Source organism: Malaclemys terrapin, chromosome 11, assembly GCF_027887155.1.
Source record: "Malaclemys terrapin pileata isolate rMalTer1 chromosome 11, rMalTer1.hap1, whole genome shotgun sequence".
Lineage (NCBI taxonomy): Eukaryota > Metazoa > Chordata > Testudines > Emydidae > Malaclemys > Malaclemys terrapin.
Genome location: NC_071515.1, coordinates 46,713,594 through 46,738,397, shown reverse-complemented (window position 1 = coordinate 46,738,397; position 24,804 = coordinate 46,713,594). Strand labels below are relative to the sequence as shown.

The 24,804-nt window shown below is 40.2% G+C and overlaps 1 protein-coding gene across 1 annotated transcript in view; it reads right to left on the bottom strand.

Annotated features, from left to right (window-relative positions):
• Window positions 1–24,804, bottom strand: part of KCNH7 (potassium voltage-gated channel subfamily H member 7) — a 333,075-nt gene that overhangs the window by 27,761 nt on the left and 280,510 nt on the right. The window contains exons 9-11 of the mRNA XM_054043274.1: window positions 23,583–23,782; window positions 8,638–8,890; window positions 4,904–5,109 (exon numbers count right to left, since the gene is read on the bottom strand). Of these exons, the coding sequence (XP_053899249.1) occupies window positions 4,904–5,109; window positions 8,638–8,890; window positions 23,583–23,782 (659 nt within the window). The remainder of the gene's footprint in view (window positions 1–4,903; window positions 5,110–8,637; window positions 8,891–23,582; window positions 23,783–24,804) is intronic.

Sequence of the window (24,804 nt, the reverse complement as noted above, 5' to 3'; positions counted from 1 at the left end):
CTCTGTCTCCCCGTGTCTCAGCATGGATTCAAGATCAGAGTGCTACAGGGAGGTCTCTCCATACTAAGGCTTTATTAGCTCTACTTTAAAATATACTGGAAAACCTGGAATACTGTGTGATGTATATCAGGAATAATAAAACCTAAATTTTAACTAAGTTTTTCAAATATACAACTATAGATCCACCGTGCAGTATAGCCCATACTTTCTGGACATGGCTAGATGTACTTCTACCGCATTATGTGTTAGGCAAACCTACCTAGGTGCTTCTCTCTTGTTCCTCCTGTGTTGTGATAATTAGGCGTACGAATTTACTCTAAGTGTGAGCTTAACTGTGAAAAGTGAGTGAAAGTTTATAAAATGTCACAATAACCGATACCAATAAATGTTGAAGGGAAAGGGAGACAGACTGATTTAGTCCAAACAGAAAGGCCTACTGCACTAACTCAAGTACTGTGTTTTAAATCATGCCTGGGAAATGAGAAGTGTGGGACTAAAAATCAATTAACCAAAATTGATGTTTTATCCACTAATTAGGCCTAATTTCCAATACAATGAGAGGATAGGCTATTCTGCCCATCACTCCCTTTTGGTGTCCTTAAAAAGGAACTTAGGTCAGCACTGGCTAACTGAAAGACAAAAAGAGGGGAAGGAGCAAGCTTCACCACCATAGCTGTCACCCCCACTGTCTCCTAACATCCCAGACCTTCTTCATCCTAATCCTGAAAGATGTCTGGAGCAGACTGGGCCAAAACAGGGAGGTAGGTAACATTGCCACCTCCACTGCCTCTGGGTAAATCTTGACCACTACCTAGGATGTAAGACTTTACACATCGGGGGCGGGGGAAGTATCACTTTCCTTTTTGACTTTATTCCTTTTCTCCCCCTAGAACATTGATCCTCCATGCACCACTAGGGGGCTGTGTGTGTGGGGGCGGGGGGAGCAAGGAGTGACCTCCCTGCATCCAGGTCACTTTCCCCATCTGGGCTATGTAAGGGGAAGGCAGACAGCAGCAGCTCCTGCTGCTTGCCTCAGAGCACAGCCCAAGTGGGGAAAGTGACCTGGATGCACGGAGCTCTTGGTGTTGCTCCTTGCTTCTCCCCCCCGCCCCCAACAGCTCTCTAGAGAAGCACGGAGGAACGTTGGGGGTGCATGCAGTATCTGTGTCACCACTCCCCCCATGCTCCTCTGCCAGGAGGAAGCAGGGAGAAATCTGGATGCCCTCCTCAGGGAGCAGTTTTTGACACTAACCTGCGCTGCTGCATAGCACCCCTTTGATGACTGGGCACCCTGAGCAGCTGCCCAGGTGGCCCACCCCTGAGGCCAGCCCTGAGCCTAGCTCAACTAGCTTCCTCTCTTTTCCCCAAAAAGAATAGTTTTTACCATCTTTATTACCATCTAAAAGACTTTTGTGATTGTTTGTGTTTTTGCAATTTTTGTTTTTAAAATATATTTTCCTTATTGTTTTTGCAATGTTTTGGGGTTATTCTTGTTTTATGTTTTTGCAATTTTTTTTCTGTTTTGTTTGTGGTGTCAATTTTTTTTGTTCCACAGGTTAGACCTCATGGTGGGCTTCGCTGCCCTCACAAATATTGGCGGTGAAAAAGGTGGGCAAGGTCTGTCATAGAGTACAAATGCCTGCTAAGTTTTTACTGCCTTTGGGTGTTACATAAGCTCAGGGGCAGGCAAACTTTTTGACCTGAGGGCCGCATCAGGTTTTGTAAATTGTATGGAGGGCCAGTTAGGGGAGGGGGTCATGGCCTGGCCCCCACCTCCTATCTGCCCCCTCCCCGGGACTCCTGCCCCATCCAACCACTCCTTCTCCCTGTCCCCTGGCTGCTCCTGGAACCCCTGCCCCCCGCTGCCCCATCCAACCCCCCCTCCTTCCTGACTGCCCCCCTGGAACTCCTAACTCCATTTAAGCCCCCTGTTCCCCCCCCCCGACCACCACCCCGAACTCCCCTGCCCTCTATCCAACCCCCCCTGCTCCCTGACCGCAGCCTGGATCACTGCTGGCTGGCAGCACTACAGCTGTTCCGCCTGGCTGGAGCTGGGCCACACTGCTGCCACCATGCAGCACAGAGCACCTCAGCTGCGCTGCCCAAGGAGCTCACAGCCCAGAGCATTGCGCCGGCGGCAGAGCGAGCGAGCTGAGGCTGCGGGGGAGGGAAGACAGCAGGGGAGGGGTCGGGGCGAGCCTCCCAGGCCAGGAGCTCAGGGGCCGGCAGGATGGTCCCACGGGCCATAGTTTGCCCACCTCTGAAATAGCTCATAAATGCAGAAGTGATTCCTAAAGAACATCATCTTGTTGCTTCTTTGTAAAAGAAGGCAATATGCTTGGGTAAAAATGCCATCAGGGCTAAACAAATTTCTCCATGTGACAAAGTTTAACCATTAGTGCATAAATTTTCACAGTTTGTGTAAATATGCAGCTTTGAATGTGTAAGCGGCAAAAAGAAGGGGAAAGTTTTCCCCTCCACCCCCATCTTTACCCATTCTGGGCATACAGCCAAAGAACTGATAACAGCTGGTTTGTTTTTTAAACATCTTACAGTCATATAACAGCAGCTGTTTGAGATTTGTTTTAGCTACAAAAGAAGTAAGTGGTAAGTTCTTAGCTTTTGTTAACATCTGGAAGGTTTAACTGTAATTTTGGTAAGATCTAATCAAATAAGATTTGTAAATGCCAGCTGTGGGGTAAATAATAACCAAGTACCCTGCCCCATCCTCCTCTATATGCTTAAATTGAAATATGTTTTTTGTGACATTATGAACAAATGTCTGATCGTAGGCAGAACTGGTTAACAGAAAAAGAGGGATTATGTTGTGGTGATTAGGCCTACAAATGTACTCTAATTGGGAGCTCAACAGTAAAAAGTGAGTGAATGTTTATAAATGGTCACAATAGCCACTTACAATAAATGCTGATGGGAAAAGGTACAAAAGGGAGACAAAGACTGACTTAGTTCAAACAGAAAGGACTACTGAGATAATTCAAGGACTCTGTTTCAAATCATGCTTGGCAAACAAGAGAAGCATGGGACTGGAAATCAATGGACCAAAATTGGTGTGTTAGAAATTAGGCCTAATTGGTGGATAAAATAATGAGTGGACAGACTATTTTGCCCATCAGTCCCTTTTGGGGTTCTTAAAAACAAAGAGACCATAGGGGAAAAGCTGGGTGCCAGAACACTGACTGAAAGATGAGAAGGTGAAGGAGCGAGCTTCACCATCATAGCTGCTGCCCCATGGTCTCCTGGGACCCTGGATCTTCATCCTAATCCTGAAAGGTGTCCTGACCAGACTAGGAGCCAGAAGATATCGTCACCTCTACCTGGCTCAGCTAAATCCCAACCACTACTTGGGATGTGAGACTTTATCACACCCTGCTCCTCCAACTCTGTGTATTCTTTTCCTTCCCCCCCTTATTTCCTCTCCCTCTCCTTTTGCCTTCTGTCTAAGAGGAGTCTAATTCAGCTGGCAAAAACTGTATATTTTGCAACACTGCTGAGAGCCTGTGACCAGAAAGAGGCAGTTAAAAGCAATGCCCTAAATAGCCTGATGCTGGTATAAGTTTGCCAGGTCTCAGAGTGACTGATAAGACTGTGCGTTGTGCCTTCCTTTTTTTCAGCAGCGAGGTTGCAAGTGAGATTCAACATCAGAGATAGAAACCGCATTTTCTATCTTTGCTGTTGTTTCCTCTCCCCTTTTGTGTGTTTGTGTCTTGTTTTGTCTTCTAGGAAATGGGGTTGAACTTCAGCAACAACAGCTCATCTGTTTAAAAACCCCAGCCCATCTCAACTAACTTCCTCCCATTTCCCGCAAAAGGACAGTGATTACTATCTTTGATACCATCTAAAAGACTGTCAGACAAGGGGTTTCCTCCTAAAAACTTTACGGCTAAAAGGAAAGAGAACAAGGGATGATTGACAAACTTTCAGGGAGATGTAAACCCTACCCAGGCTGCACTTCCTTCTCCTTTTTTGAAGGGGACACTGTGGGCAGGGAGGCATCGTAAGGAAGTCATTGGTGGGAGGAGAGACAAACGGAGGTTCTGCATGTTCAGAGTAGAGAAGACAAGCATGGGGTGTCCTACCAAGAGTGCTTCATATGTTTTATTAGTTAATTTTGAATATAGGAAATGTAGTCCAAGAGGACAGAACTGTGGAAGAAGATTTGCAAGACAATTACATTTGTTGTAGTTTTAGTCATAAATGGAACCAGGGTAGCCTGATTCTTGTTTATTTTGTATTTCTGATAATGAGAGAAATTTGACACTGTCAATATATTTCAGTTTATATTTGTTTATTTCAAAACAGTTTTTTAATGGGTGTATCAAAATATTCAAAATCCCCCTGGTTGAAATCTTAACACTATACCTCTACTTGATATAACGCTGTCCTCAGGAGCCAAAAAATCTTACCGCGTTATAGGTGAAACCGCGTTATATTGAACTTGCTTTGATCCATCGGAGTGCGCAGCCCTGTCCCCCTGGAGCTTTACCAAGTTATATCCGAATTTGTGTTATATTGGGTCACGTTATATTGAGGTAGTGGTGTATTTGAATATAGAACCAAATCTTGGTAGTTTAACATCACCTGAGTCATCTCATTCACTTCTGCTAGGTCTAGCCGACTTCGCTGGGACCACACAGATAAGTTTTCTTGAATAGAATTTGGCCTCAAGCCTTTTGCTTTTAATTCTGTTAACCTTTGTTTTTCATTTCATTCCAGTTTTGATCATATGGATCTGATTCCACTCTCACACCATTATTAGTCAATTTAACTTTGGTGTAAGAGAAGAGCCAGAATTTATATTTTCCAGGGATGTCTTTCTTTTCTGTGACTTAACACATACACTCGAAAGAAAATCATAGAAAAAAATAACACCTACTGTATGTACCTTTGAAGTTTCGTGTCTCAGATTAAAAGTCAGTTCTAGATTGGTGAGAAAGAGATCAGAAAATTCAGGATACATATCCAAAACCTCTAGTAGGTCTTCTCGCTGGATCTTATGCAAGTCACAGTAGGTTAAAGCTCTCACATCTGCATTTGATTTCCCTGGTTTTGCATAAAGATGTACCATCTCTCCAAAAATATCATTTTTACCTGCAAAAACAAAATCAGACAGATTATTTTAATTATGAGAAATCCATTAAAATGAATGCACCCATAACTCTTTAAGAAACTTATACTATGGGATATGAAGTTATAAAACCTGATTATCCTGATTTACACTAGTGTATGTAAGAGGAGTAATTCCATCAAAATCAATGGAGTTACACTGGTATAAAACTGGTCTAAGTGAGAGGAAAACCTGGAAATTTTTAAACTCTGTTTTGAATCAGTTCTGCATTATTCCTGCCATAACAGAATACATGCAGAATTTCTGCTAGCCCCTTCTTGTAAAAAGAATATAATCTAGAGTAGTAAATAATATTCTTGATAATGATATTTTATACTATAGTAGTGCCCATAGTTCCCAATCTGGATTGAGACCACATTGTGTTAGCAAATGTACAAATATATATGATGACATAGTCCTTTCCCCAAAGATCTGCAATGGAAGAAGCTGACTCAATTTTCAATATTAGAATTAATTTTGAACAGTAATTCAATACCTCAAGAGACAGGAGCCCCGTAAACAGAGCTGTTTTCATGCTGATACTTTTACAACTCTGCTTTCCTTCAACCTTGACACATTTACAGTATTTATTACTAACATTGTCAACAGTAATGTAAATGCTTGTTTTTCCAAAATCTGCGTCTGATCTTTCATAGCATATGTAGTGTGAGGACATAGACACAAAGAAGCATGCCTTAAGCAGTAACTAGAGAATCCTTTGACAAGGAAGTTCCCTTGTTTATTAAGATCCCTGCTGCATCCTGATCTCTGGTAGCTGTGGAGGACCAGGAACTCTGTAATCACTTCACACTGTATTCCGGCAAAATCTCCATTGCATGCAGTGAGGTATGTGGGATCAGGCCTTCAGATTGAAATGGGTCCAGAATTCATCTCCATTACCCATCTTTCAAAAATGTACAAAGATTTTGGCCAACATGTTCAGGAGTGAACTTTGATTTTGGGTGTCCATCTTGAGACACTTTGTACCTTGTTATCAGAAGTTCTGAGCACCCATAGCTCCAATTTACTTCAAAACAAAGTTGTGGATGCTCAGCTCCTTTGAAAATAGGGCCCAGAGTGTTTCAAGTTGGGTACCCAAATTCAGTGAATCAGTAGCCATTTAGGAAATCTTGGCCTTTGTTTCTTCCCTATAATCCCTTCTTCTGCAAGGCACAAAGGGGACAAAATGATCACAAACACCCTTCAGCTCTGGCCTGGAACGAGGTAGCAATGAACCATCATACAAACCTTGCTCCCCGCCGCCAACCAACAATGTTAAAAAGCCTCCTCCCCTCAATATACTGCATGGTTGGAGTTCTGAAAATTTGGGGGGAATGGCAGTCCAGAGAGGGAGGAATTGGGAGCAGTCCAATTACGCAGGATTATACTTTCCAGGACGACTGGTTTTTCCATTATAATGCTGAGCTGCGTTATCTCCCCCTGAGAAAAGGATTAGTTTGCCGCTGCAATCAGATCCATAGTGATCGCACGGCTTGGCTCTTGAATGACCTGCTGCTAGGAGGAAGGGGCTTGGGGAGCACCAAGGAGGGACTGACTGTCCAGACCCCCCTCACATCTAAGGGTTTTTTTGAGGATTTGGGGACATATGCACTGGGATGGTGCTTCCACTAGGTGACCCTAGGCGGTCGCCTAGGGTGGCAGGATTTGGGGGGTGGCATTTTGCTGCCCTCGGCGGAAATTAGGCGGTGGGGGGTCCTTCTGCTCTGGGTCTTCAGCAGAAATTCGGCAGCGGGCCCTTCACTCACTCCAGGACCCGCCGCTGAAGTGCCCCAAAGATGCAGAGTGGAAGGAACCCCGCCGCCGAATGCTCAGAGGAGGAGCAATGCTGCCTAGGGCGGCAAAAACCCTGGCACCGCTCCTGCATATGCACAGTGCAGAGGGCTTTGGCCATGCCACTTGTGTATGGCTGCAAACCTTTCCCAGTGGAGGGAAGGATGCATCAACAGGAGTTTTCCATGTTAATTTTCCCTCCTGTGTGCTTTTCTGCAGGCGGCAATAGTAGGGCCCAAGATGTTTTTGGCAAAATGTTGTTTATCTTTGTTTTTTTTCCAATGAGGTTTTATTGCAGGCTAATTTCATGCAGGCTAATTTAAACCAGCCCGTCATTCTGACCAATATCATTTTATTGTTGACTTGTACTCTCCCATGTGTTTATATTCTTGCTGTCACAAATCCTTATTGACCAATGCAGCAGCAAGCAAGCATGAAAGCCTATCATTTGCATAGCACAATAGCCAATAAAATAAAAATAATTCCCTCATTTCTTTTCTTGACTGTGAGGACTACAATTATTTTCACATATTTTAAGATGGTCTCCATGGAATAGATTGAAACTCTACTGGAAGGTGTTCTGGAAGCTCCACATGGTTCTCCTTCCAGTTTCCTGGTGTTATTCTTTCCAGAGGGATAGGGTTTGCAATAAGAGTAGGAGTCTGTTATACCACAAAACCTCTGTGGCACTCAGGTAATATAGGGAGGTCATTTGTCTCTGCACTAGCCTCTCTCTCCCCTCTGTGTTTTCTGTTGGGGTTTGATCCTGCTCCCAGTGAAGTAGATGACAAAACTTCTATTGACTCCTGTGAGGAAGGTTAAAACTTTTTGTTCAACACAACTCCACTGTAATTAAAGATAGGTGACATTTTTTTTGCATGAAATAATTTTTGGTGAAAAATGCAGATTTGGCAACACTGAAACATTTCATGAATTCTTGTCAAAATTGCTTCAGTTGACCCCTCCCCTCCAAAATTCCCCAAAATCAAAACATTTAATTTCAACATTTTCTAAATGAAACATTTCACTTTTAAAATTCAAAATGACTTTTTGGTTCAACATTTCCTTTAATTCTGTTAAAAAAACCCAGTGAAAAATGTTTTAAATGCTCAAAATTGAAATGAAACATTTTGTTGGACTCAAAATAATTTTTTTTTACTTTTACATTTTTCAAAATTTCGTTTGTGTTTTGATGCAAAACACTTTTTCCTCCCAATTTTTTGGAATTGCCAATGCATGGAAAAATCCATCATTCACCCATCTCCAGTTGTAACCTCACCTCTAAGGATTCTGTCACCAGCCAATGCCATAGGACTGACTCACAGGAGGGGGAAGTGCCTACATTAATGCTGTTTCAATAATATTAACTTAGGCAGGGATTTATGTTGGAGTTGATGGGGGAAAATTCTAAATGCACAGGCAGCTTGGCTCTTCGGTGCACAGGGATTCTCCACTCCCTGCATGGACTCTCCAGATCCTAGCCTTTCCCCTGTACAGCAAAGTCACTTGTGATACGGACAGGCCCCCTTCCTGCCCATGAGGTGAGGATATTATGTAGGTGGTGCTGCTAAATTAGTCATTGAGAAGCTTGATTTTAAAGTGACTGTATCATTCACAGGGTACATGAACCAAATATGGCAATGGACCTTTTCAGTCTGCTGTTCTGTAGTTTGTGCTAGTAGAAAGATGACATTCCATCTCCTTAGTTTGCAAATACATACCAAGAATGGCTACAACAATGTCATTCTTGAGGATTTCAATGGAGCCTCTTGACAGGAAGTAAAGAGCTGTGAGAACATCACCAGAGTGGACTAAGGTGTCACCAGGAGGAGCATGGGTTGTCTTAAACTTCATAGCTAAAGCTCGGAGACAACCTTTACTGGCCCCCTGGAAAGCTTTGCAGTTCTGAAGCAAGTTTTGGTTGAGGTGTAGACAAATGTCAGCTTGTAAGCATTCTGGAAACCCCTTTAGGACCTGAAGAGAAAAATGAAAGAGTTTCACATCAATACTATGCAAATAATTTTAAGTAACTTGTAATGTTTTCTTTGTTCCCAATATGAATGCATCGACATAAAAATAGTGGTGAGTAGAAGGCTGTTCAGAATACAGTAACTCCTCACTTAATGTTGTAGTTATGTTCCTGAAAAATGCGACTTTAAGCGAAACTATGTTAAGCAAATCCAATTTTCCCATAAGAATTAATGTAAATGGGGGGGAGGGGTTTGGGTCCAGGGAATTTTTTTCACCACAAAGTGTATACACAGTATACGTTTTAAACAAACAAGTTAATACTGTACACAATGATGATTGTGAAACTTGGTTGAGGTGATGGAGTCAGAGGGTGGGATATTTCCCAGGGAATGCCTTACTGCTAAATGATGAACTAGAACTCGGCTGAGCCCTCAAGTGTTAACACATTGTTGTTAACGTAGCCTCATACTCTACAAGGCAGCATGAATGGAGGGAGGGGAGACAGCATGACAGACAGAGACACACACCCTGTGTGTGTGTGTGAGAGAGAGAGAGAGAGAGAGATGCACATTGCCCCTTTAAGTACACTGAACCACTCTAAGTAGATTGCCTTTTTAAGTAGAGCAGGAAGTTGAGACAGCAGCTGCTGCCAGCACGCTCCCTCCCTCCCTCTGTCCTGAGCCCTGTCATGTTCTACCCCTGCTCTACGGAGATGGGGTAGGCAGGGTGCAGGAGCAGGGGACAGGGGGACACCCTGATATTAGCCCTCCTCTTCCCTCCCCCCCGCACAGCAAGCAGGAGGCTCCCAGGAGCAGCACATGGCAGTGGGGGGAGGGACAGCTGAACTGCGGGCAATTGATAGCCTGCTGGGATGCTGCTGCACAGGGAACTTAGGGGAGAGAGGAACTGATAGGGGGAGCTGATAGGGGGGCTGCCGGTCCACCCGGCTCCAATGGGCTGCTCTTTCCACAAGCAATGGACAAAGCAGGCAGCTGTCAAACAACATTATAAGGTAGCATTGCGCAACTTTAAATGAGCATGTTCTCTAATTGATCCGCAACAAAACAACAAAAGAACATTAACTGGGACAAATTTAAGTGAGGAGTTACTGTATTTTCAATTCATCCAATTTAATGAATGTGTAGTTTGATCAAAATATGGGATCAAATAGGTGTTCTCAATATCATTTAATTTGAATACTAGCAGGGTCTCTTGAAAGTGTAGTGCTAGTGTGACCAGATGTCTCGATTTTATAAGGACAGTCCTGATATTTGAGTCTTTTTCTTATATAGGCTCCCATTACTGCCACCCCCGTCCCGATTTTTCACATTTGCTGTCTGGTCACCCTATTTAGTGCCCACGCATGATTTTTTTTATTTCTTGCATTACAGGAAATGTAATCAGAACTTGTATGAATATATTGCAACAGGATAAAGATAAGATATAACTAAGCTTGGAAGGATTAGATTTTTATATGTAAAGGTCACTAAATGTCGATTTCACCATACACACTCTGACAAAAATATTTCCATTGATAATAATCAAAATTTACAAGTAGGTGAAGTAAGAAAAATGCTGCTTGAAAACTTAGAGTTTGGTTTAAGTACACTTACTTTGTATATCTTGACCTGTGATGTTGGCTATTTGTGTTTTAATGATTATAAGGCTTTAACTTTTTGACTCTCAGGGTCTACAACAATTATTGTCTGACCCCCATTATTTCCCACAACTGAAAATTTAAATAGATAAAAATAGGGAAAAAAGATTAAAACCTATAATTTTGCATAACTGTGAAAATTTAAATTGATGAGTATTGTTAAATATATTTAATTTAGAAATGTATAGCCCAGATCTCCGTAGCAAATCTGTGTATTCCATTCAAGCCAGATTTACACAAGCTGAGGATCTGGCCCATAAACTGCAGGTACTTGCTCATCTGTTATTCAGGTTCACTGGAGTTTACCTGAACTAGAACCTCAGGATTCCCCAAAGATACAATGTTAATTTTGTTCATAGAATGAAGACTAGGATTCTGCTTACAACTTGGTCATTATGGGTGAGAGATTTACTAAATTGTTCAGCCTTAACCTTTGTTTCGTCTGAAGGTAATGGAAGTTTTACCATTCATTTAAATGGAAACAATGCCCACCCACTGAGTAAACTCATTGTATTCAGAAACAGGACTCACACATAAGTTACTATGAACTGTCCACTTCTTGGACCACATCCTGCTTATTTTTCACTTATGCAGAGAATCCCATTGAAGTTAATGGGCCAAATTCTTTTTTATTGCACAGTTTTCTTTGATTTCAGGGGGAGTTGCATATACCTATCTGAATTCGACACAATGGGACTAATCTAATGAGTAATGTGAACAGGATTTGCCTTCCTGCTATTAACACAGTCTATTGATCTACTACTTTTTCTTTTACAGTGTGTACACATGGACATAAGTAATATCAATGGGTATTTCTGTAGAGAATGCAATTTAAAATAATTCCTGTCATAACAGGATTCAATCCTCACTGTATATTTTCTTATTTCAGCACAATAAAGCTCTGTGCAGTCCATAAATAGGTTCTTAACTGCTATCTCTTGCCTTGCTAACAGAGAAGAGGGATGTGTACATTTCTGACATGAGGCTATTTGTCCACCAAAGCCAAGCTATGATTTACAAATGAAACATTAGTACCTTTAATTGCTTTTGAAATATTTCTATGATTGCTAACTGAAATCAATACAGCTTCTACTGTGAAATAACAGAAAACACAATGTTATAACACACATTTATACAAATAGTTTAACAATTTATGGCCTTTGGACACTATCACACCAGTCATACATCTTCAAAGAAGCCAGAATTCAACAAGAAGCAAAGGAAAACAAAAAAATAAAAAAGGAAAAGCCCCTATTTTAGCACTCTGTTACCGATGTCTAACTACATATAACCAGATACTGCTTAAAGTACAATTGATTCTATTTATTTTAATATGGTTATATCCAAACATATTAACAAGTTGCTATCATTTACAAAATTTACCATGTTCTGAATAATACAGAAAAACTGATATCTAAACATATTAAATCAACAGTCTGCGGGATGAAAAGTTGGAAATATTTTCTTTTAAATTATTTTGGTCTCTGTTCATGTGATTGAAGAAAAGAACATATTATTTTGAAGTGTTTAATTATTTTTTTCTCTCTCTTTTTGTTATGCTCCCATTTTAATGTAATTTAGAAGAGCCCCAGTTTTAAATGACATGAAATACCAACATATTTTCAATTCAGATGTGCTAAAAGTGAAATGTTTTTATGTTGTTAGACACACAAAAGCACAGCCTTAACATGAATCAGATTCACTTCTGTTTTTATTTGTATTAGTTAACAAAGAATTGTACTTTACTATTAAACAAAAGCTATGCAGAGCATGTTTGTTGGTTTAGTTAATATTTCTGCACATTTTTGGTTTATTTAGAGAAACAAGTATAAAGGTCATTAATTTGTTCTGACTATGAAGATATTCTAAACCATTGCTTAATATTTGTTAGTTGCTGTATTCATATTTCAATAGCACCCAAAATGTACTACCGGTAGGCACTGTACAAACATGTATGAGGAGATAGGCCCTGCCCCAGACAGATTATACCCTAAAATACCATAAATCAGGTATTAAAAGCATTTATGATTTGAAGCTATGATTTTCAATGGTCCCTAAGGAAAATGGGCACCCAAAGTCCATTTAATTGTGATGGGAATTGGGTGCTTAACTCCATTAAGGCAGTTTTGAAAAATCACAGCCTAAAATTCTTGACGTCAGTAGAGTTAAAATTTGTTAGAACATTGGTATATACAGTACTACTAAGAGCAGAATTGCCTCACCACTTATATTATACTTGATCCTATTTTAAATATTAGCAAATTGACAGAATAATTTAAAACACAATCTGCCATAAAATTTACTTATTCTTTTCTAATCCATTCTGGTCTTTATGAAAATATTTGGTTCAGCAATTTTACCAAGATGTTAAAAAAAAAAAAAAAATGAAGAGTGATTCTGATCTCACACCACTGTAAATCCAGAATAACTGTATTCAGATTAACGGAGTTATAACTCCTGTTAGATTGGTGAATTGGGAAACCAGGCCTTAATATTTATAGAGTACCCAGAATTGCCAACCCAAAGTGTTCAATAATCAGGAGTCAGGTCTTTAAAAATTATGTTTGTTTTTTTTAAATAGAGTGAGGGTTCTTTTGATCTATCATCTAGTTTCTAGGCCATTAAATACACTCTGGTCACATTTACAAGTTTCTCTGTGACCAGGAGGAGTAAAAACTTACTCTTTTAAAAAATAAAAGCTGAGATTCTCTTGTAGCTATCTGACTCCACAAGCTGGAGCTTTAAGAGTCTTGTGATGAAATCATGAAAGTTGACAACACTGAGTACAAGAGAGATAGGAACTGCTCTCAAAACAGCATCATTCTAGGTGACAGATTTTGAGATAGTAGTGTTGGGGGGGTGTCTATCAGGAGAAGATTTTTAAATGTGTGTGTTTTAGTTTCTCCATTCTTCCCCTTCATGTTTCTACCTCCACACTCTGACACCTCACATTTCTCAGTAATCTCTTCCCACTGGGCTCTGTTCAGCAAAAACACAGATTTTCATGTTTTTTGCAGCTGAACCTCTAGGGCAGAGGTGGGTAAACTACGGCCCATGGGATCCTCCTGCCCGGCCCTTGAGCTCCTGGCCCGGGAAGTTAGCCCCTGGCCCCTCCCTGGCTGTTCCTCCTGCCCCGCAGCCTCAGCTCACTGCGCCGCCGGCGCAATGCTCTGGGCGGCGGGGCTGCGAGCTCCTGGGGCAGCGCAGCTGCAGAGCCACGGCCTGACCTGGTGCTCTGTGTTGCGTGGTGGCATGGCTCGCTCGAAGCGGGTGGCGTGGCTGCCTGTCCTGGTGCTCTGGGCGGCGTGGCTGTAGTGCCGCCAGCCACTGGTGCTCCAGGCAGCGCGGTAAGGGGGCAGGAAGCAGCGGGGGTTGGATAGAGGGCAGGGGAGTTCAGGGTGATGGTAAGGGGGTGGGGGTGTGGATAGAGGTCGGGGTGGTCAGAGGGTGGGGAACATGGGGGCAAGGGTTCCGGGGGGCAGTCAGGAAGGAGAGGGGGGATTGGATAGGGGGTGTTGGCTGGGCCACGCCCGGCTGTTTGGGGAGGCACAGCCTCCCCTAACCAGCCCTCCATACAATTTGGAAACCTGATGCGGCCTTCAGGCCAAAAGGTTTGCCCGCCCCTGGGGTATGGGCTTCCCCACCATGGTACTGGAGTGTAATTCAGGAGACTCCGCTCTCCGCACAATGCTATTGTACTTCTTTACTACGGGTTTTAGCTCTGTTCTTTGGCAGTCATGGGACACAAACTCATTCCTCATCTTTGTAACCCACTGTATGATACATAGTGTTTGACTGATCTTATTTGGCATCCTCAGTGAGAAAAGTTAAGCTCATACACAGGGGAGGATTCTCTATGACAAGCTGTGTGTCATGATCAGGAGCAACCTAGAAAGGAAGGTATTGAGATTATTCAAATTGGCTAGAAGATTAGTTCTTTGGAGGTGGTGAGGAATTCTTGCTGCATAACTTACTGTGGGTATGTCTACACTCCAGTGAGACACCCGTGGCTGGCCCATGCCAGCTGACTTGGGCTCACAGGGCTTGGGCTAAGAGGCTGTTTAATTGCAGGGTAGCCATTCGGGCTATGTCCCAAAGCTTGGGCTCCAGCCCAAGCCCGAACACCTATACCACAATGAAACAGCCTGTTAGCCTGCACCAGCTGGCATGAGTCTAATGGCAGTGAAGACATACCCTGAGATGACTGGTATTGAAAGCTTTTCCAAGAATATTCTATTGGATGTCAACCTCACATGTAGCTTGGTGCACAAGGATTTATGAGAGTAGAATGAGCAATATCTATGAGGTTTAACCTCAGGCAACCATCTTATTTTTATATTGGCTACTGAAAGATACAATTCATAATTAGGAAAAATGGCCTGTGTTTACTGTCTGAGTCAATAATAATGTATATGATGAGCCATGTGGGTTTTGCATTTTCTGTTGAACTTCTGAACAGTATTTTGATATGCCATCAACTTCTATCCCTTACAAGATACTAGGGAAGTACTCCAATAGGTGCAAATCAGGATACTGCTACAGCAGTTATTTCCATTGCTTTATTGGTGGGATTATAAAAACCCACAAATACATCAGTAAAGTCAAAGACTCCTGTGTAGTTAATGATGAGTATTTCAAGGTAACCACTATTTCACAGGTCTTTTGCATCCCTTAACTGAGTCTCCTTTCCAGGTTGGTCAGGATTATTGCACAATAAATCCTCTATAAATGAGCAATCATGAAGCAACATGCATGGGCTGTTTTTGCACCATGCTAACAGGCCTTTTATTAATATGTTTTGGCTCATGTGATCATGTGATGCAATGTGTTTTGTTTCTTTGTTTTTATCTTCGCTCTACTTGGCCCACAGTGTCATGTTCCATGTATTTTTGCCGACCATTTCAAGCTACATTACTTTTACATATTGCGTGTTCATTGGAGCAAGCGTGGTACATGATTTGTGTTTTGTATTCAGCGGTACTGCTTTCACACTCATTGGAAATTCAGTTTTTTGTTCTATCAGGCATAGGCTTGACTTTGGATGGAAATCCTGAGGGATGCAGTATCCCTTTTTTTTTTTAACATATATTTTGATTCCACAAGCAGTACATGTTGCAGTACACTGGTCCTGGTGGCAGTCAGTGGAGCTCCTTGTACTCTGTGTCTGTCTTTCTTCCAATGGTTCAAGTTGTCTCTTTTGATACGGACATGATCAAATATAAAGTGGCATGCACTTGACAATCAGAGTAGACTTTCTGCGGAAGAGATCGCACTAACTATATTTGGACGATGGCTCACCCCAAACTCATTTTTGCTTGGCATCCCTCCCCTAAAGCAAGAGTCAGACCTGTTTATGAATGCAGGCAGGTATACCAATAATTGAAGAGGCAGGGATAAGTGTAGGCACGTAAGAGAACATTTATGCATTATGGGCTTAATCCTTCACCATTTAAGTCAATGGGATTTTTTCCATTGACTTCAATAGATGCAGAATTAAGCCCTTGGAGATTTGCTGAGGGAATCTCCACATGCTTTTCCTTAACTAACCTATTTAATACTCAGGTACATGCCTTAGCATATGTCTACACTATGCAAAGCTACAACATCATAGCTATTCTGACATAATCCTTTAGTATGTAGAAGCAGTCTACGCCAATGGAAATTTTTTTTCTGTTGGTATTGGAATACCCTTCCCTGAGCAATGGCAATTACATCAAGTGAAACATTCCTATATCAACATAGCTGCGCTTCCTCTGGGAGTTAGCTATGTTATAGCTATTCCAGCCTATGTCAACCTAACTTCTAAGAACTTTTAAAGTTAATACAATTTACTTGGCTGGGTTTTTAGCCAGTTTATTATAGATCAAAGTGATGTGCAGAATGGAGAAAGATATTTTATATTTTTCCACCATATTTTCTTCTATCTACGGTGAAAAAGGCAATTTTTAAACCTATCGATATGACTATAGGAGATAAGTCTTTGAGGCATGTAACAATGTTTCAAGACTTACATTCTGTAGACACTTAGGGAGCTTCAGGCTCCAACCTATGAGTTGGACTTATATGTATCCCTTCTTTTGAGAAGTCCAGTGAGGAGACACTTTGTCTATAATTGGAGAAGATTTTAATTCCTCCTTTTAGAAGGACAGGGTGATAGATGGGTGATTTATGGCTAGCAATCTCACCAGTTAATATTCTGTCTGAAATCTCCAGTTTTTATGGAAAGAAATGAGAAAGTTTTGGTAAAGCAACTAAAGAAACATCTAAACCCTCAGATATAGCTAGAGATTCTTTCTTCTAACTATCTTTTCTTTGGTCTTTCCTGGGTTCAGTTAGAGCCAGCTGTTCTTTACTCCAATTTACTTTATGTGGTAAGATATCAGGGAGACCGCACTTTCTAAGATGAATAAAAAGATGACAGAGCTATGTGAAATTACTGGCAATGTACCCCTCGTCATCTCATTATAGGCCTGATACAAAACACAATGAAGTCAATCAAAAGATTCTATTTTATGGGTTCTGTATCAGTTCACAGGGAGGAGAGAAACAGCTGACTCTTAGGATCTTTGAGAAGAAAAAAGAATAGATTGTTATAATGAGAATAAATGGGATGCTTTTAAACTGACAGGGTCATGCAATAATATCTTGTGATTGATAGTATCCAGAATTGCTGACAATTCTAGAAGTTTCAGCACCATTGTTTTGCCACTGCTCATCATAAGGAGAACTTCCATCAGTCACTTACTTATGTAACCTTGCCAGGGAGAAGAGGTTCTAGACTCTACAATAGTTAAGCTATGTCAGTGGTGTCTGAGTTTTAGTTTTCTTAAGAACATGCCATTTAGAGCATGTTTCAGGATACTAGTACACAAGGCCAAGTTCCATCTCTAGGAGGAGTTAATGGTTTCTGTGAGCAGTGGGAATTTCACATGGCATTTCACATGGCTTTGGCCAGTTAAAAAGGACAAGGGGCAAGGTCATAGGTGGAGGCACAAAATCCTTTCAGTGCATCTAGTGCCTCTATGTATAGGATTAGGCACATTTCTATCGCGATGGGTGGAAATATGAGATTCTTCTTCTCTGTGCCTAAAAAACTGTCATGGATTCACATGATTTTGGCACAACATGAAAGAATTCCTTAAAACAGATAGCAGTCAGAGGAGGCAATCTGGGTTTTCATGTGATTCTCCTTGGGATGAGATTTGCGGATTGCTATCATCATGGAGAAGTAGAATCTTTTGGCTTCAATCAGCACTTATGCACAAGTTTGTGTGAAATACTTTTGCTGGAATTCTCCATCCACATGCCAGCTTCCTTATTAACTTTGAGAGTTTATCTGAGAGCTGTGGTGAACTGGATGGTGGTCTGCAGTGTTTGGGAGCTTAAGTGTTGTGGACAGCAAGTGGTCTGAATGTTTTATTAGGTCATTGATCCCCTAAATCAAGGAGAGAATACTTTTTACTACTATAAAAATTAGGAAGCTGGCAAGGTCCATGAGGTTTCCAGGGACAATGTAGATGGTCTCTTTTCTAAGATGGGCAGAGTGAAAGGCCAGGCTTCAGGCTGTGACCTGTTCTTTTGAATGCAGATTTTTTTCTGATTATCACTGTCTATCTAAGTATGTATAGGGACTTCATCACTGTGAAATCTTTCAGACAATTATTTTTGCCTTACACCCCTCTTGCGAGGTAGGGAAGTATGATTTTATCCTTGTCCCAGTGGCAGATAAGACAAAGAGATGTTAATGACTTGCCCAAGGTCACACATGGGAGAGCCAGGAACAGAAGCTATATCTCCTGAGTTCCAGTCCAGTGCCTTAACCACAAGACCTCCTCATGTCTCTGTGACCTCCATAATGGATCACTGAAATGTTCACTCCTGAAAACCTCTTGGAAACGTCAACTGTTGTAGAATGTGGCTGACCATCTCTCTCTTTTTTTTTTACTTCATGGCCAGTTCAGTGGTGAGTCATATCCTGTCTTCATTATGGAATGAAGGCAATCAATAGTAGAAAGATTAGTAATTATCCTGTATGTGAGACTTTAGCCCACAAAACAATGCAATGAACTATTGATACAAGATTAGTTTATTCATATACTCAAGTCTCATAAGTCTCTTCTGTTGGATCTCTCGATTAGCTGTAGTTTTTTTGTTCATTAGCCATTATTACAATAGACAAGGAAAAAACAACGTCCCAATTCCCAATCTATTCATATTTGAAGTACTTTTTGGCTGTCTCAAGTAAAACTGAGTAGGAAATTGTCCTGCAATTTTATTTTATTTTGAAAATTTTCAGAAAATTTCCCATTTTGCATCAAAAGTTTTCATTACAGCTGGCATGTTCCTGCAAAAAGTTTCAGTTTCAACAAATTGACATTTTCAGAAAAAAAACTTCTGTTGGAAAATTCCCACTCAGTTCTAATCTCAGCCAATTTATTTACAGGTTAATGATCCAAACTCTTGCAATCTGGGTACAGTTCAGATGTGATAGAGAAATCAATGTAGTTAATGGCTCTAGTCAGGATGGAGTTAAGTTAAGTAACCTCACTTTGGCTTGTGAAATGTGAATTATTCTCTTAACTTTCTGGGGTGTACATAGATAGCACATGATGGTAACATCAATTTGGGCTTCAGAAGTGATTGTATGAGGAGCATAAGCAAATGTAGACTGTGTTGAAACAGTTGTACCACAGAATATAAAACTGAGAAACTTCTGTGCACTACCAGCTGGTGAAAGCTGCCTTTTTGGTACAGTACCATTTATGGCCCTTATCCTGCATATAGTTATGCAGGTGCTTTTCTTTATACACACAACTAGCACCATTGAAGCCAAATGAGACTAGTCACATGCGTCAAAATTAAGCATATTCATAGTACTTGCAGGAGAAGAGCCTAAAAATGTATATTGGAAGAAATGATGACCTGTTATCCCCTTTTATAGTACTAAATCCAAAAATAAAAAGTAAAACTTCTTTCAGTCTATATTTGAAATGTTAATTAAAATACATGTTTGGGCAAACCCTTCCCAGAGCATGGCCCACTTATTTTGGACTTTCTTTTAGGCAAAATAAACCAATACATCTATCGTGATGCAAAGAAAAATCCATGGGAAAGTGGGGGTTAGAAGAAACACATGCATAATTGAAAAAAGGATCTTCGGATATTAAGTACTGTTTCTTTCTATAAGGGGTAGTACAGTCATGCTGTTATCAGTGGGTGCTGGACTGATAATATTGGAAGGAAGTGGAAAACATAAGGAGAAAAGAATACAAGAAAAACAGAACAGGATAGTTTGAAAAATTCTATAACATAATGAAACAATCCTTTTAAATCTCAAGGACTGGCAGGAGCTTTCATTATAAATCGTCTTTTGTAACTAACTTTGCCAGTGAATAAAATAACAGCATGATTTAAAATATGCTTATTCTGTAGACTCAAGAATTTGATCCAGATTAAAGTAAATCCTAAATACTGTTTATCCAATCCATGCAAAATTATATTATCAGTACAACTGTTTTATCAAAATACATTATGCAATGCATCAAAATCAAAGAGATGTAGAAGTGAAGCAGAGAGGAACAAATTAATCATTTTCTTATCATATTTCACCACCAGAGCTTTAAGGTTATTTTTATGGTTAGTCATCTAAGACGAACATGAAATATCACCTTATTTTCAGTAAAAAAAACTGCAGGATTTTTTAAAGAAAGCAAGTTTATTTATCTAAGTACAGTATTATTTCTTAAGTGAAAAGTTAGTTTGTTTTCCCTGAATTCTTAAATTATTAGTCCTGACATGTAAAAGCATTTTTTGAAACAAAATTCATATTATTTATGTATATGATGTAAATTATTCATAAATTTCAGGTTTCAAAGAAGGAAAATTATTTTAGACTTTATTTTTACTCAGATTTCAGTGATGAGATGGGGGAGGAGGGAGAAAGTCAGGATCAAATTCTGCCCTTAGATATTCACACAGAACTCCGGTTGAAGTTGGCAGGAGTCACACACTTGCCTGAGGACAGAATTGATCCCTTTGGATGTAAATATAGAGATTTCATGCAAGTTCAAACTCTCAAAACCACATGCCAGTCCATTGCATATGGACATGGTTTAGAGCCTGGAAAGCTTCATCAGTACTTGCTGCTAACATGCATATGGGGTTTGAACTAAAAGCATTCACATAAAAAGGAAAATGCAGAATGATCAGCATGGCAGGTTTATCAGAGTGTGACATTTCTACAGAGCAACTATCTAATGAATATCATATACACATGACCTTTTTTCGACAGAGAAGTTTGATTAGAGTTGTGGGATAAAACTGTCTAATAAATGTGGCAACATCAAGCAGTTTTATCTGTTTTGCCCCTGATTCAATTTAGGTGCGTTTCTCTTTGTTATCTACCAGTTCATCATGCAAAAAGGTTACAACTAAAAATAGAAAACATTAAACAAGCTCTAAACCCAACAGATAACATGGATATTCTCCACACTTTACACTGGAATTAAATTTGATACAAATACCTCCTGCTCTTACCAGTGGATGGTGTTATTCCATGTATTTAGGAATGAAGCAGACAGGAAAGAGATAAATCTTTCATAAGTACAACATAAATCAGACAACTGGCATATCAACCTTGAATTGATGTGTAATATAGTCAAACAAACGCACATTAAAAGTAAATTAAATGATTGTCATAGACTTGAGAGATAGACTAGCATGAGAGAGTAAGAAATAAAATATAACAAAACAAGCCACTAATCTGGATTGTTATTGTTTCATATTTTATTTAAAACAAAACCTTCATACTGCCTCACAATCATATTGATGTAGGTGGGGATGTTTAATCCATTTAATTTGTATTTCACATAAATGACAACTCTAAGACAACTCCCAACATACCAATTTCTGCATTATGCAAAGTTTAACCAGACAACATCCAATTTGTGGGTACTGTTTCATACAGGTGTCTCCATAGCAGTCACATCCAGTAATCAAAGGTGAAGGAGTTCCTTTTAAGGTGCACTCCTGTTATTTAATACCTTCAGACATACTGTGATGGACTAGAATCAGACCTACTCCAACTCAAGGGCTTGATCCAGCACAGTGCTGAGCATCTCAAATCCCACTGACTTCAATGAGAGTTAGGGCCATTCAGTAACATATAGGATCAAGCTCTGATGCTGCCTTTCCACTAGTGTAAGAGAGGCTTGTGCAAACACCGCCTGTTCTGGGGTATGAATTCTCCCTTGAGGTGCAGCAATGCCTGCACAAGTGTGTCTGACTGTGTGCGTGTGGGCAATGGGGAATTGTTTATAGATTGATTATAGGTTGTTGCCCATAAAAATCTGCTTTTATGTCACAGTAACCAAGAAGTCAAGCTATCAGTGATTGAGCCCTAAATGCCTTTTATTAAATCACTGCCCTTATCTACTGACGTAAGGTGTGCACTCTTCCAACTTATTCACAGAGAAACAACCACCCCTCTGGAAGATTTTATATTTAAGGCAACATTAGTAAGGGTTTAATTTCTATTTACATTGTACTGAAACTTGTGGAGTTTCTTTTCCTTCCAACCATTTAGAAAGCTAGGCAAGGTCTCAGATCCATCAGTCTTAGAATAGCTTAGGAAGTTATCTGAGCTTGTATTATGCCATTGATGGCTTGAACTTGAGTGGTTCAGCTTATCAGAAAGGAGATTTCTGTCTTTTGGAAAAGAAGCAAAGCAAGTGGATGCCTACTTCTGCTAATGATGTTATTTCCTTTTAGCATGCCATAGTCTGTAGCTTGATATAAGACTTATTTACAATATTCTATCAGTGTCTATAATCAAGTGTCATGGGTAAAAAGTATCCTGGCATTTCTTTCTAAAATAGTAAGAACTCTGAATTGCTGAATGGTTAATACTGTGATGGCTTTCAGCAAAGACATGGAGATTGGTGGGTGGGAGCTCAGTTGTTAATCAGGCTATTTTCTGATTAGAATTCTTCTCTTTTGGGATGCCAACTAATCCACTTTCCCCACCTCCAAAGTACATGCTACATTGTACTAGTGCTGTGTCATGAAATGCTGAAAAAGGGCCTCATTCTGTACTGATTTTATGCAAGTGTAATGCTGTATATTCCAACTGAGTTATACTGGTGTGAAACTGAGGTGTCTGGATCAAGCCAAATGTTTAAAAGAACTCCTGAAAAAAGCTGCATTTGGAGCAAGTGTTCTTAAGATTCTCTCTCCCCACTTCTTTTTTTTAGTCCATAGCACCCAGCAGTGGTTCCCAACCTGTGCCACATGTATCAACACTAAGAATTCAATGATTAGTACTATAGGCAAGATTTTCAAAGTGACTAGTGATTTGGAATGCCTCAGTTTTTGGATGCCCAACTTTGGTTCTGAGTATCCATTCTCTGAAAATCAGGTACCCTTAAAACATCCCAACTCTGGCACCCAAAAATTGAAGCACTCACTACAATTACTAACCATTAAAAAAAAATATTGGCCATTGTCTCTTCCTCACCACCTGTGCCACACCACTGGCTGCCCCCCTCCTTAATCATGGAACTCCATGTTAACAATGGAATCTGGGCTGCTCCAAACTTTCAGGTGGCCATAGCATGCTGTAAATATTTATGCAGAACTCCCTTTGGTTTCACTGAGCTGCTCAATGTAAAAACTGATGGTGTACTATGTTCCAAAGTCTGTGAGACTGGGATTTGGAGAAGGGTTAACGCACAACCAAATTAGAAGTGGTGGAGAATACCAAGAATTTGAGTCTACTGACTTGATACAGTTTCTCCAAAAGGGGGAAAGTGATGTCTTATGGGTCTATGCTACATTGCACTGTATAATAGGACACTGCTATGTGACATCTTGTTTCAATACCATGTGATGACACGGATTGGGAACCTGGGCCTGTCTCTAGGGCAAAAAGTAAACCTGCGAGAAAGAAACATAATCTAGCATCTCCGAAATTATCAGAATCGTTTCATTCTAAACCACTAGGACATTTTGATATTAATTTCCAAAAGTAGAATTACATACCATGTTCATGTCAATGCCATTGGTGTATGTCCACGCATGCTGGAAGTACTCCTCGAGCCGCTGCCGCAAAGGGTTGGGGATTTGATGAAAGCGTATAAACTCTTTTACTCGCAGCATCTGCATGTGATACCGTGCAGTTCCCGAATACAGTCTTTGGATTATTGCAGATACATTTCCAAAAATACTCGCATACATTAATGCTGGATTAGATAGAAACAAACAGTTAGCTAATATCACTACATTCTGCACACAACACAGCTGTTATTGCTGCAGAGACTAGTATGGAAAACAGCTCAGATCAGATTTAGTGACATTTTGGTCTTCTAAACAGAAACTGGATTTGATATTGCCTGATGTAAGAAAGACATTTATAGCTTGTTAATTGTCTGAGTATGTTAATGGTGAGTTTCACAGAAGAAACATTCACTGAAAGAAGTTTTAAAAATATTAGCTAAACACGATTGCAGTGTTTGGTTTTGAAGATTTTTAGTTCTGATCCTGTGAAGATTATGCACGTGTGGCTTAACTTTACCAATATAGACTTCAACAGGACTGCTTGCAGTGGGTAAAAGTAAGCAGATACAGAAGATTTTGCAGGATTGGGGCCTAAAACTGAACTAGAGGGTGACCTTGATTATCTAAAGACTATTGGGAGGTTAGTTTGAGTAACAGATTATTTTTCAATCTAATTAAATGTTATAGGGGGACAAGATCCAGTTTCATATAACGCAGAGTTTTAAATAACATAGGTTGAAATAATGGAGACTGGATGGACTGTTGGATGTTTGCAGCCAAATCTCAATTTTGTATTTTAAAATCTGTTATAATATGAGAAATGTTTGAAGCCATTCTGGACACATGTTCCTGACATAAGTAAAAAGCAGAATCAGATGTAAGTCTCTTTAGGTTAAATAGCTCCAATAACTCACTGAAAATTCAGCTCCTTATCCTGTAAAGCAATTTGCTTGTAAGGAGACATGCCTATGTAGCACACCACTGACATAAATAGGACTCTGTAGCTCCTTTGCAGGATCAGAATCTAAGGCTGGTTTTAGTGCATTCGATTTCTACTCCTTAAAATTTCTGTTTTTGGTAACTAAATAGATTTTGTAAAATTTCCAAATGAGAGACACAGCACCACCAGTTTATAGTATTCATTTTGATTTTTTTTTCCTGGAAAGACAAAGAAGACACTGTTCCTTTCATCTAAGGGAGAAAAGCT